This window comes from Diadema antillarum, unplaced genomic scaffold, assembly GCF_040938485.1.
Source record: "Diadema antillarum isolate AM-2024a unplaced genomic scaffold, OU_Dant_1.0 scf00000014, whole genome shotgun sequence".
Classification (NCBI taxonomy): Eukaryota; Metazoa; Echinodermata; class Echinoidea; order Diadematoida; family Diadematidae; genus Diadema; species Diadema antillarum.
Window position 1 is genome coordinate 6,994,468 of NW_027270903.1, and position 16,267 is coordinate 7,010,734.

General features: G+C 39.9%; 2 protein-coding genes across 2 annotated transcripts; one reads left to right on the forward strand and one right to left on the reverse strand.

Annotated features, from left to right (window-relative positions):
• Positions 1 to 261: 261 nt before the first annotated feature.
• On the reverse strand, positions 262 to 6,852 carry LOC139723141 (proline-rich transmembrane protein 1-like). Its single transcript, XM_071634407.1, has 4 exons — positions 6,782 to 6,852; positions 4,606 to 4,691; positions 3,299 to 3,439; positions 262 to 2,290 (listed from the first exon to the last, which is right to left on the reverse strand). Exons 1-4 carry the CDS (start codon positions 6,789 to 6,791, stop codon positions 2,060 to 2,062), a joined length of 468 nt encoding a protein of 155 aa, XP_071490508.1. The 5' UTR covers positions 6,792 to 6,852; the 3' UTR covers positions 262 to 2,059.
• A 532-nt stretch (positions 6,853 to 7,384) lies between these two features.
• LOC139723152 (methenyltetrahydrofolate synthase domain-containing protein-like) lies at positions 7,385 to 15,944 on the forward strand. Its single transcript, XM_071634417.1, has 6 exons — positions 7,385 to 7,402; positions 9,268 to 9,400; positions 10,482 to 10,595; positions 11,400 to 11,513; positions 13,795 to 13,885; positions 14,678 to 15,944. The coding sequence occupies exons 2-6, from the start codon at positions 9,290 to 9,292 to the stop codon at positions 15,433 to 15,435; spliced, it is 1,188 nt and encodes a 395-aa protein (XP_071490518.1). The 5' UTR covers positions 7,385 to 7,402; positions 9,268 to 9,289; the 3' UTR covers positions 15,436 to 15,944.
• The last annotated feature ends 323 nt before the right edge of the window (positions 15,945 to 16,267 follow it).

Consider the following 16,267-nt stretch of genomic DNA (forward strand, 5'->3'; position numbering starts at 1 on the left):
TCAGTTGTAAATCTTATGAACACTTTCATGGCAATAAGTACACGAAATGATATTTCTCACAGGGGAAGTTTCAACTTACCATCCAGGATGCAAGGGTTGAGAAAAGGATTTGAATTCCATGTTTTTTTCTTGATAACCTTACAAGATCAGTGATTGAATGACAAAAAAAAAAAAATGGAAAGTAGAAAGAATATGAAAGAAGAAGACATTCAATAATATAAAGTCATTAACGAAGCAAACCAAAATACAAAGAAGCCATAACAAAAACAAAATAAGTGCTGGAATGTCATGTAATGCAGCCGAGATATCACAAGCGAAGTTAAGTTTCTACTACTCCACTTACAATAATGTCCTATGAGGGGCAGAAATTGAGCTAATCTATCATTTGTAAATACTACTGTCTCAGGATTTCTCTTTTCTAAGCATGATTTTGTCCATTTTCTTACGGTGGAAAAGAAAAGCACTTTCTACACATACAAAACAAAGATGCATTGTAGAAACATATAAAGCACTTGAGCCCCCATCCCCTGTATGCAAGTACTATTTCAGTTAAGTGATGATTGTCATAAACATTCTTAAACACTTGATTGACTTATTTCCACTTTCCTTCAAGCGATATCTGATATATCTTCTGAAATCTTCCAAATTATATCAAGCCCTCATAAATCTCCCATCGAGTTTGTTCATGAAAAAAAAAGCACACATGAAATTATTTCTTACTTCATCAAAGATTTCTCTAGTCTTAACAACCTTTACCATATACAGTTAACAATTATGATATGAGGGCTGGAATTTCTTCTTCTGAAATCATTTTGAGCCAGAACTTAAGAGAAAGTCGGCATATTTTCTTCTTATCAATCCAATTTCATGGTAGTGTTTTTGTTGTATGATCTATCATTAATTACAGCAAAATCAACCTTTGCTGGGAGAACATGAAAAAGCTACACCTACACAGCACCACACTGAAATAACATTTTCAATTAATACACCGACATAATTTCAAAAATGTCTAAATTTCTTAAAACAGCCAACACAGCGATCATGTGTTAAGCCACTGAAATTACATTTGACCATTAGCTCACCAGCTAACCCAGAATATCTACAATCTCTGAGCTTCACTTGGTATTTCATGTTGTACTTCGAGTTCCCCTACTCTTTAAGAAAACACTGTTAACAACTAGAAAAGGAAAAGAACTCCATGTTCATTCTATATGTGTTGAGTAGCAGAATATTGCTTTACCTCAAATCTACAAAACTTGGTCAATTTACCACAGCATGCTACAAATATCACGGAAGGTAGATGCTAGACTATAAACATATTTCACCTCAATCCTCTGAATATGTTTACTTACTTACACTTTTACACTTTACTCCAATCTGACCAAAGTGACCTTTGAACCAAAGACCAAAAGTGACTTCCAAAGCTTTGTATCACTGTACTCTGAATACCTCATATCATCATCTCTACTGCTTGAAAGAGGCTGCTTTCATAGCAAAGGTCTGATAGGCCCTATGGAAGATTTCTGTAGGCCGAAGGGACATATAACCCAAAGGTTGCACAGAAATCACTTTACTGACGGGGTTGGGTTGAACTGCAGACGGAATAGCTCTGCAAAGGTCAAAAGATGTCTAAACTGATTTTAAACTGAAATGACCTTTGACCCTGAGGTCACAGGTTCCTACCCAAAACATGAATCACCAAGCTGTGTAGAACAGTGGCTTTGATGGAGGTCAGCCTGGCTGTTTGGGAAATATTCTTGCACCTTTGTAACTGACATGACCTTTGACAAAAAAGGTCAACATTTATTTCCTACTGGAATACTGACACTGTATGAAGATCTTATAGTGGAACTGCTATACAGGTGACTTGCAAAGGTGTGGTTGGAGGTCTGGAAGAATCATTTGATCTGAAATGACCTTTGACATAAAAGGTCACGGTTAACTTCTCCAGCTGAGTCGTGACAGAGAAGGTCTTGCATTGGGGCTGCTGGAGAGACGGCCCGGTGAAGATCTTTTATTTTCTACAACTTGAAGCGATCTTTGACACAGAGGTCAAAGGTTACTTTCCCAACTGAATCATCGCGGTGAAGGTCTCGTAGTAGATCTGCTGGGCCGGCGGTGGGTCAGCGAAGGTCAAGTTGGTGGTCTGAGAGAAGATGATCATGGCGGTGGTGAGGAAGGCAAGCCAGAGAAAGAAGCCCACGGCTAGACCGACGTAGCAAAGACGACGGGCCGTACCCGATGCCCGCTGGGCTCCTATGATATCACCGACAGATGCTCGGTCACGAACCTATGAAAAGGAACATCATGGGAGACATTCCAAGTCAGGCCAAGCCACACATGAATGAGAAAACTCTTAACTCCAGGCCGCCAAAAATGCACTTCTTAATTTCAAATTTATGTTGTTTTACAGTCAAACCTGTCTTAGCGACCACCTGCCTATAGCTGCCACCTGCTGTATACAACCACTGAACGCAATTCCCTCGAAGAGAAAAAAAGCATGTTAAAGAACCTGCCTGTCTATAGCAGCCACCTGTCTACACAGCCACTTTTTCAACTCCCTTGGGTGGCCGCTCTAGACAGGTTTGACTGTAGTTCGTTGCTCACTAGGATAAACAAAGTGCATGTAATATTGATACCATTATGAATTATCTTAATTCGGTCTGCCAGCTGCCATGGTAATTTTTTTTTTTAAATGAAAATAAATATATAAATAAATAAATAAATAAATATATAAATAAATAAATAAATAAATATATAAATAAATAAATAAATAAATAAACTAGAAAAGCACTCTGAGAGCGCAGACCTCCACCAAGCATGAAGCTTATTTCCACCATTACATTGATCTTGTTCTTCCACAGAGATATCATACGTATACACAACATTGGTGCTAAAAGTCGCCAGATTTCCAAATATAGAAGCCTTTGTTACGTCATATGCCTTCAGCTGCACGGCGCGCCTCGCCCCAGCAGAAACTAGAGTACGCACTTTAGTGCGCGCAGGCAAACCTCAAATACGCGCAGCCTGAACACCCAAGTTCATTGACCCTACCTGCCAAAACATCAAAAATCCTTTATAAATTCCCCAAAAATTATTGGATCATTACCAAAAGTTGATCGTTTGTTACTTGTGTCATTCTCAACCTTTCCTGCAAGTTTCATCCCAATCCGTTAACTACTTTTTGAGTTATTTTGCACACGGACAAACTAACTAACGAACGAACAAACACACAAACCAACGGTAACGAAAACATAACCTCCTCCCTTGGCGGAGGTCATAAATGAATCCCACAAACCTGTCTGGACTTGAGGATTGCGAAGAGACCAATTGGAGGAAAGAAGACCAGTAAGAAGACGGAGAGACCGAGGTAGTCCCTACAGGGAGGACCGTTGTACTGGACGCCGATCACTGAGATGTTGGACACCACCGGTCTCACCTGCAAAGCAATTTACCAGAGTTGGTCACAATAATCATCCATGAAGTAATTTACCTAAAAGGCCGGTCCTGTTACAACTAGCACAGTTACAATACAAAATAAAAATTCAGATCCCAAAATCATTAATATTCTGGTAAGAGGGTAACAGCTGTTACATTGTATTTTTCTTTATGAACAGAAATTTTCACAAATCAGGACAGAGATATTTTTGTGAGATGCTGTTCTTTGAAATTTGACCCCCAGGCTACAAAATGCACTAATGCCTGCCTGTTTATCAGAGTTTTGTGTGTTGCACAGCCTAACAGTGTTTAGCGAAGTTTGCAAAAATGAAACCCTTGCAACAATACCAGCTTTTTCAGTATTAAAAAGTCTACAATGCAAAATTTCCTTCAATAATAACAAAAGTTCCATGAAAAGAAAACTGCCAGTCCCAAGGACTTTACATTTTTTATGATAGGAGTCACCAGTACTCTGTTAAAACTTCTTAATGTTTAATGCCTTCTGATGTCAGGTGATTACTTCAGAAACTTTCACAGACTTTAACTCCTCATGTGCTATGGTGTAGAGCCCCTGTGTGTCATATTATTCTGAGATAGCAACGTAATGATTAAATGGAAAAACGTTTTCTTTTTCCAATTTATGTTACTTATAGATTTTTGTTACCCTGGACATGTAACAAGCAAAGTTGAAGAGAAAATGTCAAGCTTTGCTTTGATGTAAATTGTATGACAAATCGATGATTGCTTTTCTATCAAATGACCAGTAGTGGATACATTATTGTCAAGTCATGATTTTTGCAAACAAAACAGTGGCAGAAACTCAGAATTTACTTGCAAATCCAGTAAAGAAAAACCAATTGATAGTCAATCACCACATAAAATGCAAGCTACCTGTGACAGGAACAGACTCGCAAGAAACGCTTTCATTGTACTTCGGCATTTAACGATTTGTCTATCGTTTTGGGTGGGTTTGCATGTGTGAGCAGAATATGCAAAGTTGGAACTCCATCGACTGAGTCGGGCGTGCGAAGGTGGCACATAAAGGGTTAAAGCAAATTCTGTCATGGAAAGTTCTACAGAAGAAATCAGAGTCAAATTTGGCTCTGCTTTTCAACGGTTCGCTCAGGAGACTTGCACATACTACAGGGATTCAACGTTTATACTTACAGCCTGTGTGTAGACCCCTGGGTAAGTGGCATACGGAGATCTCTGCATCCCATGCTGGAAATTATTATCCTGAAGTCTCGTGTAAGCTGCAAAGTGTGAGACAAGAGATAAAAGTGAATCATAACAGTATACAGTGCCGTTGAACAGTTGTTTTGTAACCCTTTGGAATACTGCACTATAGTCACCAAGTGGCATGGACGCTGGAGTGTTTTCTGGCAAATTGGCTCAGATGTCCAGAAAGCAACCGTCATTGATTAGAGACCAGTGTTACCATTGCCTCCATGTTGCACATTTCTACACCTGAATCGAGTGGGCTTACTAAAGTTTACAGGATTAAAGGCGCATAGTCCCGGTAGGGTAGAGGGCGCTGTTGATGATTTTGCCGATCACCATTAGTGTTGATACAAAGATTGCCGAAGTACAGCTGTCATCAAGAGTAAAGCGCGTACAGTAGGTGTTGCTAAGTAACGTTGCCTTCGTTGTCTTCTCTGCGTATCACGCAGTCTGTAGAAATGTCAGGGTGCGTGTATGCGTTTCTTATTATGACATCACAAGAGAAGTTTGCTAAAGCTGTCATCCCCTCAGCCGAATTATGAGCCGAACTGTGATCGGACCACTGGCTACATTGGATCGGACTTCTTCGGACTCGGGGGAAGTGGGCCACAGCGTAAGCGCTAAAGAGGAGTCGATAGCGTAGGACTCTATAGGAAACTAGCGCGATGCGCCCGCGTACACACTTGACTAAACCAACGAGACCATGTGCCTTTAAAAAGTTTGTAATTCAAATACTGAATTCTGATTTAAAAAAAAAAAAAAAAGAGAAGCTAGCTACCCAAGTACCTACAATTTGTAGACACTTTGTAAGTTAAAGTGTCACATATGCCTGGCCCTCCAGAATCATTATCATCATTAGATTTAAAATCATCAATTTCTAGTACACCATCATCATTATTGACATGATTTTGGTCACGCATGTAACACTATTTAACAGTCATTAAAGAATGTGCAACATTTCAAACATATTTGACAAAATTGAGAAAAATGATTGGAAACATACATGGGTTATATAGATCTGACATCTAATTCCAAAAGCTGACATCGAAGCTATAGATCTGCACATACTGTAAAAGTGGAAATTTTCGTGGTGTTGAAATTTTCGCGCATTTCGCGCAACCAGAAACTAGCGCGAAAATAAAAGCTCGCGAATATTTTTGCTTGCCATAAGTTCCTGTGTGTGATGTCTTGATTCCGCGGAATTAAAAACACGCGAAACTCTTTTTACATGGCCAAGCGCGAAAAATTAGTTGCGCGAAAATATCTACTTTTACAGTACCCCTTGATATGTTACTGTAGCCCACCACACTCTGCGACCAGCCCGAATGCACTGGAGCGCAATGGAGCACGCCCTGGGGGGCGGGGTTGATCACACCCATGACACATACCTGGTACTTCAAAATAAATCAACAACAAAGCCAATCTTTTTATTTGACTAGGATGTCTAAATCCACAATACCTTCAACAAGTTCAACGTCTCCCATCCTTCTCACATTCTACAAAAATAACACTTTGAATCTCAACTCTCTACCAGATATTGTTCTGCCATGAATTAACAGCTTTCATACACAGTGACTGCAGATGACATTCCTTTGCCTGGACCAGTCCAAATAAGTTTTTTATCTAAACATTCTTGTCTATTTTGAACTGAAAATCTCTTCGTACATCAGTCATCTGTGACTATCGAAGCTCCCCATCAGCATGCAAATTAAAGGCTATTGTCAAAGAGAATCTAAAAATGTTAGAAGGGAGTGAACATATAAAACAAAACAAGGTAGAATCTAGTAAAAGGCAAGGTGATGCCCTGTGCTGTGCTGCCTGTATGTGCAGCAGCACTGTTAGCGTATTGCTTTTGGTATGTTGGTTACAAGTACTTTAATAGTTATCCGATCCAACACTACGCTACAGAACACGTACTGCTGCCTGGATGACATCCGTAGCGATGATGCGGCATCGCTGCGAGATGCCCAATCACTGTAATGAGGTTTTAGAAGTGAACAACGAACATGTTATCGTGATTAACATAGATCCCGTACAGTAGCCAAATACCGTTTTATTGTCTGATCACTGATACACTCCAACACTGTCCAACTTAAAATGGTGAATGATGATCAATACTTACGTGCAGACATTTTGGGCAGGTTTTCGTGATATTTTCAGCAAGATGGATGCAGCTCCACAAGATCCATTGGCTTGTTTCCGGCAGAAATAAATAATATTGGAATCGTTCATTACGATAAGGGGGGAACTCCACCATTAATCTATTCCAATTTCAATCCGTTATGATAATTCTTCGAATGGAGTCATCAATTGTAACTTACTCTGTCTAGTCTATATTTTTTTTAATTGTCTAAATCATTTTTGATTGTTTTTGCCTCAATATAGTAGATTACTGAATCGGAAATGATTATTATGCCACCTTTGTGGAATAGACGCTTCTACAGATGATGTCATTTTTCTCTCCTCGATCCTATCCTCCGACCGAGACCTCGCGCGCGGTGGACGCAACATTAACATCCGGATTGGATTCGGCAAATGGATGGATGTGGGAAGCTCCCATCAACTCTGCTCGGTGTGTGTGTGTGCGTGTGTCGTGTACTTCAATACGCGTGAATACATAAATAAGTGTGTGTATTGTTCGATATACAAACGCGAGTCATTACGTAATGGCTACCCTTGATGTACAGTAACTTGATGGAAGCTGGAGAATGAGACTCAATACGAGGTTGCCGAAGGATTGAGGGTGAGTCTAATCTGGTGTCGTCAGGTATTCCGGGTCTACTGTGTTTATTCACAAAGTACCGGAATAGGACTCTCTCCTCTGCACTGTCGAGTTCCACAAGTTTAGTTTTTAAGTTATAATGTCTAGTCCCATGTATATAAAATCACGTTTTGTTTGTAAATGATTTTAAATTCTCTGTGTTAGTTAACCCCGTCGCGGGGCGCTGTAACATATTTGTCCGTATGGGGTCGCTGCTGCGGTTATGTGTTTAGTAAGCTGTGTCGTATTAACATCGAAAGAACACTGCCACCTACCTAATCATTACCCGAGAACCGAGTTCTGAAAAATCATCATCATGTTCATATCCTGCTGGTTTGGCTGTATAAATGTCTTGAAACTTCAGATCTTATTCTTAAACTTAGCATTGTTTACCATCCATGCATTTCCCATTTGGCATTGTTTAATGATGTGACACATTGCCTAAAATTTAATTTTAACTTCTTAGAAATGGAATAGAAACTAGACCATTTCTAGCATTGCTTGCCTTTCTTTATAGGCTTGCTTGACTAGGTTTTAGTTGTACAGTGTATTAGCTATTATTGTACAGTGAACTAGGAGCCTTTCTTCTATTTCTTTCTCTCATACTGTTCTTTCTCACCATCTTTCATTGTTGCTATCCCCTTCTGTGTTTTTCTTTCTAAAGCAGGCCACCGCACACTACACGATCAGACTGGTCTTAAAGTCTTAAGCCAAGCTGGGTCTTAGAAGACCGGTTGTACGACCGGACACCGCACACTGTACGACCGAGTAGGCTTACGACTATAAAGTGCGCACAGTGCGCACTGTGTGCGCTTGCATTTTACTGCATTGTGAATGGCTGAAAGCTCACGACTGGTCGTAGAAATTCAACATGTCAAATCTCTACGACTGGCGCTAAGACCCAGTCGTACGACTAGAAAATGGCAAGACTGTGACGTCACACTTCTAGTCTTAAGGTCTTAAGACCGGTGAGTCGGGGCAAAATCGTGTAGTGTGCGGCGGGCTTGAGCATCACCTGTGTACATAGCATGACGATGTATGTTTTGTTGTGTGAAATAGAGAAAAGTTTGTTAAAACTTTATTGATATTTCTTTGTGCATGAGACCCAATATTCAGCTCGGCTTACTGGGGATCCTCCTCTACGTATGGTGCCTTGACTTTTTTTTCTTTTATTATGTCTCCGTTCTCTGTCACAATGATTTGCTTACCTTTCACGTTACGTGCAAAATCAGCCATGAACTATTATGAACCATGTGTATATTCCTGACAGTGAACATAGTTGATTATTTGTACCATACAGAAACAATAAAATGAAATGAAAATAAATCATCTTAACTTAAATTCAAGGTTCACAAGTAAATTATGGCCATCAAACATGTTGTAATAAGAATCCATAAATTTATTGCCTCTACTTATTTTTAAAGTTGTGAATTGACTGACTCGATTGGGGGTGGGGGAGAGAAGGGCGAAGTGTAAGAGCTTTCACTAGGTTATAACCTCGGTTACAGGAGACCAGCCAAGCTTGCTGTTTGCTTTCTTCTTTAATATGGTGGTTTTCCATTTCGTCAGCCACAGCCATAGGTCTAGGTCTTACTAAATAACAACTAGACACCTTTTTAGAAATATACAGTTTTTCACTTACAGATTAAATTGAACAAAATGGAAGAAGTTTATGATATTTTATTAGTAATGATGTATAAGGAGCCCAATAGGGAAGCCGGAATATGTAATACAGACCCATTGTCAGTGGAGAGTCTAGTCACTCCACTGTTTGCTTGTTTATTGTTGCTTTTTAACGGTGTTTCTCCTTCTTCTTTTTTTTCTTCTTTTTTTTTTTTTTTTACCAGAGACGAGAGTGTAAGGTGCAGTATGGACCTTATCAGTAAGGAAAGTATACGACAGAAAATATGGAACTATCTTGAAGAAAATGACATCGCTGCTTTCCCACGGCCAGTTCACCATCGCATACCAAACTTCAAGGTAGGTGGGAATCTCGTATCTAAACCTCTTCCGGGGGGTGCTATATTCCCAGATATAATATTAAAAGACGAAGATAGCAAGTAATTGAAGATATTCTTGACTGTGAAACAGACATCCAGAGGTTGAATCCTGCGGAGTGCTTACGTCCTTGGACAAGATGTTTTTACCCATCATATGTCCCTCTTGATCCAGGTGTAAGAATAGGAACCCGGCATTGATTGGTTGGGTAATGATTATTATGGCATGGTGCTGTGGAAGAATGGTTAACACTAAAGAGGCTTCCTTTGTAAAATAAGAGCATTACTGAGTTATCATTATTATGATTCTATAAAATATTAAGTTACTACCGAGTCTACATTACAGCTTCAAAGGTAGCAAACATGGACCTCACTTTTTCATGTTAGCTTCACCCATACATGTACTCCAGAGCTATCATACATGTACTTGGCAAGTGCTCATATTATTGTAGAGTAGATGAAAATATTTAGGCTGCATTTAATAGGCCTATGATATGGAGATTGCAGATGTAACAACATGAATAAAAATATGTTAGTTTTAAATATTATTGGATTCTTTCCTTTAGAGGATGAAGTCTTTTGTGGTCTGAGTAAAGAAAAACAAGTGAGATGTATTATGGATGGCTCCAAACCTTACCTGCTCCAGTGAGAGAGAAGGATTGAGTTTTCATGTAACATCTGATGAATATTGTACAATGATTGCACTTGTTCTAGAAAGTCTGGAAAGAGAGAGACAATGTCCCCATGATAATACATGTATTGTTTATATCTTTTATCCAGGTAAAAAGTTGAATGCACCATAAGAAAGTGCTGTTGGATTTCAATTAGTTTCATGAAAAAAGCTAGTGAGAGAGGTCAACAGTGTGTTACAATGGAAGATTAACAGGACTTCTGTATATAAAATATTGATTAGAAAACCTACTGAACTGAGAAGACACTGTTACACAGATGTACAAATGTATTAAAGTCTGTGCTATGCCAGGTAATTATTACTCATCTAGATATTCCTTTCCTCTTTGATTCCCATCTGCCCCCCCCCCCCACCACCGCCTTCCCCTACCTAGGGGGCAGCAGCTGCCTGTGATCGTCTCCAGTCCATGGAAATCTTCCGTAAGGCGAGAACTGTCAAAGTGAATCCAGACAAGCCCCAACAACAAGCTCGCTTTATGGCGTTTGAGGTGAGATTATGAATCCAAGCATTTCATTTTACCAGTACAGTGGAACTTTGTTGTAAAGAGGCCAGATACAATTGTATTACAACACTCCCTTTTAATAAGGTGATTTTTCAGGTCCCACCTCTTGATTTTGTACCCTGATGTAGCGATAAACCTGACGCTACTGTAATTTTCATAATTTGAAGTGTTTTGTTGTAATTAGATTCTCTTCCGTTAGGTGTATCCTCGATTGTTGTGTTTCTCAGTTCTCACTTATAAAGTGTTATAGAGACTCCTATATCAGGGTCTCCTGTCTCTATATTTCTGTAAATGTTGACATCAAGAACACGTTAATAGAGAACTGCATTTTCAGAAAATGGAAACTTGCTTACACTTTTATTTTTTTTTTATCTGTACTTTTTGTTTTGTTACTTTATTCCATTACTTTTCTGTTGTTTTTTCTTCTCTCTCTCACCAGCCCTCCAATACCAACCTCCCTGTATTATTTCAGCCCCCCCTTTTTTTTATGTATAGGAGATATGACAAGGAAAACAATGGTTATGATTGTTACAAATGAGAAGAGCACAGCATTGATAAATCTGGATGATGAAAGAAATTGCCAAAATGAAGAATTACACCATGTTGAGTGATGACTCAACTATTCTTCCGACTGACAGTCACATATCAACTTTTTCCTGGAACAATATTAGACAGTTACGCAGACACAAAGAATAAGCAAAATATGATTTATGAAGGGTAGATTAATTTCAAACTGGTTCAGCAAATAACTTTTTTCCAGCTTTCTGAAATATTATCACGTATTCACAGGCAAGGAAAACGCTCCTCGTCCCGACCCCTCGCCTTAAATCGGGTCTCTTCAACCGGATTGATCCACCTCATGGAGCTAACAAGAACATGCTCAGAACATGCTCCTCCTCTCAGGTAACTACGGAGACCTATTTAAATTGGTAGCCCCACCCCCTCGCACATTCAGACTGTTGTTGTTGTTTTCTTTGTTTTTGTGTTTAATGTAAATATTTTCATTGCTAATGATTGTGTTCACTTGTTGAAATATTTAGTTGGGGACTACCATAATTTTGTGCTATTTGTGCATACAGTATGTAGGTACACTAGTGTATAGTGAGGTGCCCGCACCTCGTCAGGGGCCCAAATACCGTCACCCCGCTTAAATTGTTTTGAGCGCACTAAACAAAAATGTATGCCCGGGACTGTGTTCTGTACGCTTGAAACTTGGCAGGGCTACCACAACCAAGCAAATTGTGGTGAAAACCGAACAGTTTTTCGCGAAAATCTGAAATTTTCATAGGGCTATAGGAATACGTGTTATAAGTCACCCGCACGCATCTTTTACGTGTATGTCTATGGGAACATCACGGTCACCCGCACACGTCTTTTACGTGCTAAGTCTATGGGAGAGCGGGTGACGAGTTGCGGGCCCCTTCCTTAGCGCGCAACTTTTTCGCATCGTTTGCGTTTGATGACGATAGCTGCAAATTTTCAATATCGATCAGTGAACTTGTGATTCCATTGGAATTTTCAGCATTTTTCCTGTATGTGATTTGGATTTCAAAGAATTTAAGTGGCGACATGTGATTCAAATATGGGCAAACATTAACTATGACGAGGTGCGGGTCACCCAAGTATACCTCTATCTATTAATTGTCCAACGTGATTTACTATTCATCATGATTTTCATGTGCATTACTTCTACTTCTGGTAGTATACTGTAAAACGAGGAATGTTCGCATGCATGTTAATATCGCGACTTTTGCGAGAGCCAAGTTTTGCAAAATTAAAATGCATGTGAAAGTTCTTGTCTACACTATACGCATTGAATGTTTAATAGAGGCAACTCGACACGGAAATATTGTGCCACGAAAAAGGCCGTCAGCTCCAATTCGCGAAGATTTCATGCCGCAAAAGTATCGTGTTTAACAGTAATAAATTTGTTAACTTTGTTCCGTCTGCAATGTACATCGATACCTACTTTTGTTTTCAAAAGCACTATTGTAAATATTCCCTGTAATCTTTTTTATGCCTCCGCCAACGAAGTGGCCGGAGGCATTATGTTTTCGAGTCGTCCGTCCGTCCGTACGTACGTCCGTCCGTCCGTACGTACGTACGTCCATACGTACGTCCGTACGTACGTATGTCCGTCCCGTTTTGTTTTTGTCGATATCTCAAGAACCGTGTGGTGGTTTTACATCAAACTTGGTATGAGGGTATATCCTGGGGGGATAATACTTTGTTTGGATTTTAGGGTCAAAGGTCACAGGTTATTTTGTGAAAAAAAAGGTTGAAAATTCATGTTTTTCTCCATATCTCGCAAATGGTTCAAGGTATCTTCATGGAACTTAGTATTATGCTTGTTCCAATGGGCAGTAATTATCTAGGGAAGTTGGGGGTCATGGTTCAAAGGTCAGAAGGTCAAAGGTCAAGTTCAACTCCTCAAAATATCACTACTTTCCTTATATTTATGCAATGCCTGAAGGGTTTTGTTTTTTTTAACTTGATGTATACATGTATTACCAAATATATATTCTGTGGGAAGTTTCTTGCCAAAAGGTCAAAGGTCAAAAGGTCAAAGGTCAAGTGAAAGTGCTGAATTGCACTTTTTCCTCCATGTCTCAAAAGTAACTCAAGGTATCATCATGAAACTTACGTATTTATGCATGTTCAACCTAACAGTGATTCTATTTGGAACTGTGAGGTCAAAGGTCAAAGGCCAGGTTTAGATAATGCTATTTTTCCATTTGATACTGAAATCATACTTTTTTTCAATACCTTGAAAATTACTCAATGCATAAACTTATAAAAGGGTCAAAAGTCAAGTAAAAATCATCAGTTCCCCAAATACCTGCACTCTGACATTTTACTCATTCATCCAATTGAACCTAGTTGTAGGAAAGTGAACATTCAGCATATTTGTGTCAAACCTGTCATTTTAATATTTTGCCAATTGTGTGAAACTGTCATCACACATTGTCAAGACATTGTACTATAGATCTATTAGGAGAACCATGCATTATGGCGGAGGCATATCAGTCGCCGTAGCGATATATCTAGTTTTTTTTTGCTATGTTTATTGTCAGTGTACTTGCTGTAAGTGTTCTCCATTATTGTGATCATCGTTACTTCTTCATCTGCTATTGCTATCTGATGATCATCTTTCTTTTAATACTGAACAATTTATTCCCTGCAGGGTTTCAGGCAGTATAGTACTCCCATTGGTCTCAAGGCAGAGGTCAAAGTTGACTTGGTCATCATTGGGTCAGTCGCCGTCTCGCCAACAGGTCAGTTTCGGTGTGCAGAGGTGAAACCCTTTGGCCGGAATTCACGTAGGTGGTACAAATTAAACCATGGTTTAAACCATGGACAAAAACCATAAAGCGCCAAGTGTCGCATGGAATATTTCGTTACAAAATCAGTAATTTCGTTGATGAAATGATTATTTTGTATTAAAACGAAATGACAACATTTCGTAACTAAATGAACAGTTCGTCCACAAAATGATAATTTCGTTAACGAAACGGTCATTTTGCCGATGAAATGACCAATTTCGTAATGAAATATTCCATGCGACACTTGGCGCTCCATGGTTTTTGTCCATGGTTTAAACCATGGTTTCATTTGTACCACCTTCGTGAATTCGGGCCTTTGAGTGCTTTTATAGTGCTGATTGACACAGAAAATCTCACTGCATTGTACACACTGTCCACAGTCCCCAGCACAGGTCTCACCATTTCCAAAAGGCAGGATATGCTAATGGAGAGTAAGATCAAGAAGTGTTTCAATGTGTTGTGTACAGGGGGGAATAATTCTGATAAACTTTGAATGAATTGGAAAGTTATGACCATATCATACATTGTGTTACCTAAAAACCATGACAATTACATGTACCTTGTTTTATTAAGTCTCTCACTATATCAGGGTACAAAAATACAGAAATATAAAAGAGTTATGGACTAGCAGAATCACCTTTTCATGAAAGGTTTTTGTTATATAGAACATCTTTATAGTGAGGGTCCTCTGTTAATATCCAGTGTATACCCTTTGACCCTTCCTTACTACTTCCCGTTCTCTAGGCCTTCGAATTGGTAAAGGTGAAGGCTATGCCGACATGGAGTTTGCCATGATGTCTTCCATGGGAGCTGTGACCCAGGAGACGGTTGTCGTGACGACGGTACACGACTGCCAAGTGTTGGACGACATGCCTGAACACCTGTTTGGTGAGCATGACCTCAGCGTGGACTATATCCTGACCCCAACGCAGACCATTCAGTGTGACAACCAGCGGGTCAAGCCAAAGGGCATAGCCTGGCATCTCCTGTCGAAAGAGAAATTCTCCGAGATACCGATCCTCCGAATCTTGAGGAAGGAGGAGGCTGAAAGGGGTGTGGATGTCAGGCTGAAGGAAGAAGTGCAACATGTTCAAGAAGGAGGGGTGGTAGACTCTGACCAAGCATTTTGTGCAGATGACCCACATGACCTGTCTGCTACCAAGGAGAAGACTTCCTCACGAACAGCTGGAAGAGAGTCTAGTGAACCAAGGGGTCGATCTGAAAGACTGAAAAGTTCCCATCAACAGTACAGTCATGAAACCAGACAGGATGAGAAGAAAAGAGGGCTTAAATCATATCACAGCAGTGACCGTTTCACTGACCATGATGATTTAGGGATAAGTGTCAGCAATGGGGATGGTGAAGACAGAGGAGGTCATAATAGACTGTCAGGTCAAAGGTCAAAGGGCTCAAAGTCTGCCAGTGGACGGAGACGGGACTTGGGTGGGATGTTTGCATGGAATCAGCCAGGAGGAAACAGTCGGGGAGGAGGTTGGAGATGAGGTGACCCTCTCACGAGAGAGCTGAGTTTACCTTCATCAAAAGGAGATGACTTTACCCTCCTTGAAGGGAATGGGTGGTTGCCTCCTCTAAACAAATGGAGGTAAATTTACCTTCTTCAAAAGGAGATGAGTTTTCCCTTTCAATGGGAAATGAGGTTGGGATATAGATTAACCTTCGTCAAATGAGGTTAAATGAAGCAGACTTTTTCCTCCCCAAATGGATACAAGTTTACCTTCATCGTAGGGAGATGACTTTATCCTCCTCAAAAGGAGGAGAGGTTGCCTCCTCCAAACGAAATAAATGGATATAAGTTTACCCTCTTCAAAGGGAGATGAAGTTGGCCCCTGAAAGGGAGATGAGTTTCAATACCCTCCTCAAATGAGGCTGAATTTTCCCTCCTCAAATGATGAGTTTACCGTCATCAAGGGGAACTGAGGTTGGCCCGTTCAAAGGGAGAGTAACGGTAGTTTACCCACCTCACTTCTAAATTATCCATTGAAGTCAAGTACCTTGGTATGTTTAACCCCTAACCCTAAGTAGGCCGGTCTATGTATGTAGGTTATAGCCACCACCCCCCCCCCCCCCCCCCCTTCCAGATCACCATAAAAGTCGGTACACCCATTGCCTGCTGCACAATCTACAAAAATTTGTTGTCGACTCTGTTCTGAGCATCAAAATATGTTACCAATATACTTGATAAATAAAAACAAAAATAAGCATGCTTTTACCAAATTTGATATAAAACACAACTTGCATAATTGCAATTGCGCATGAATTCACATTTCTTAGCAATTTTTGGTTCAACACAGAAAGTGAAATGTATTTATGCTT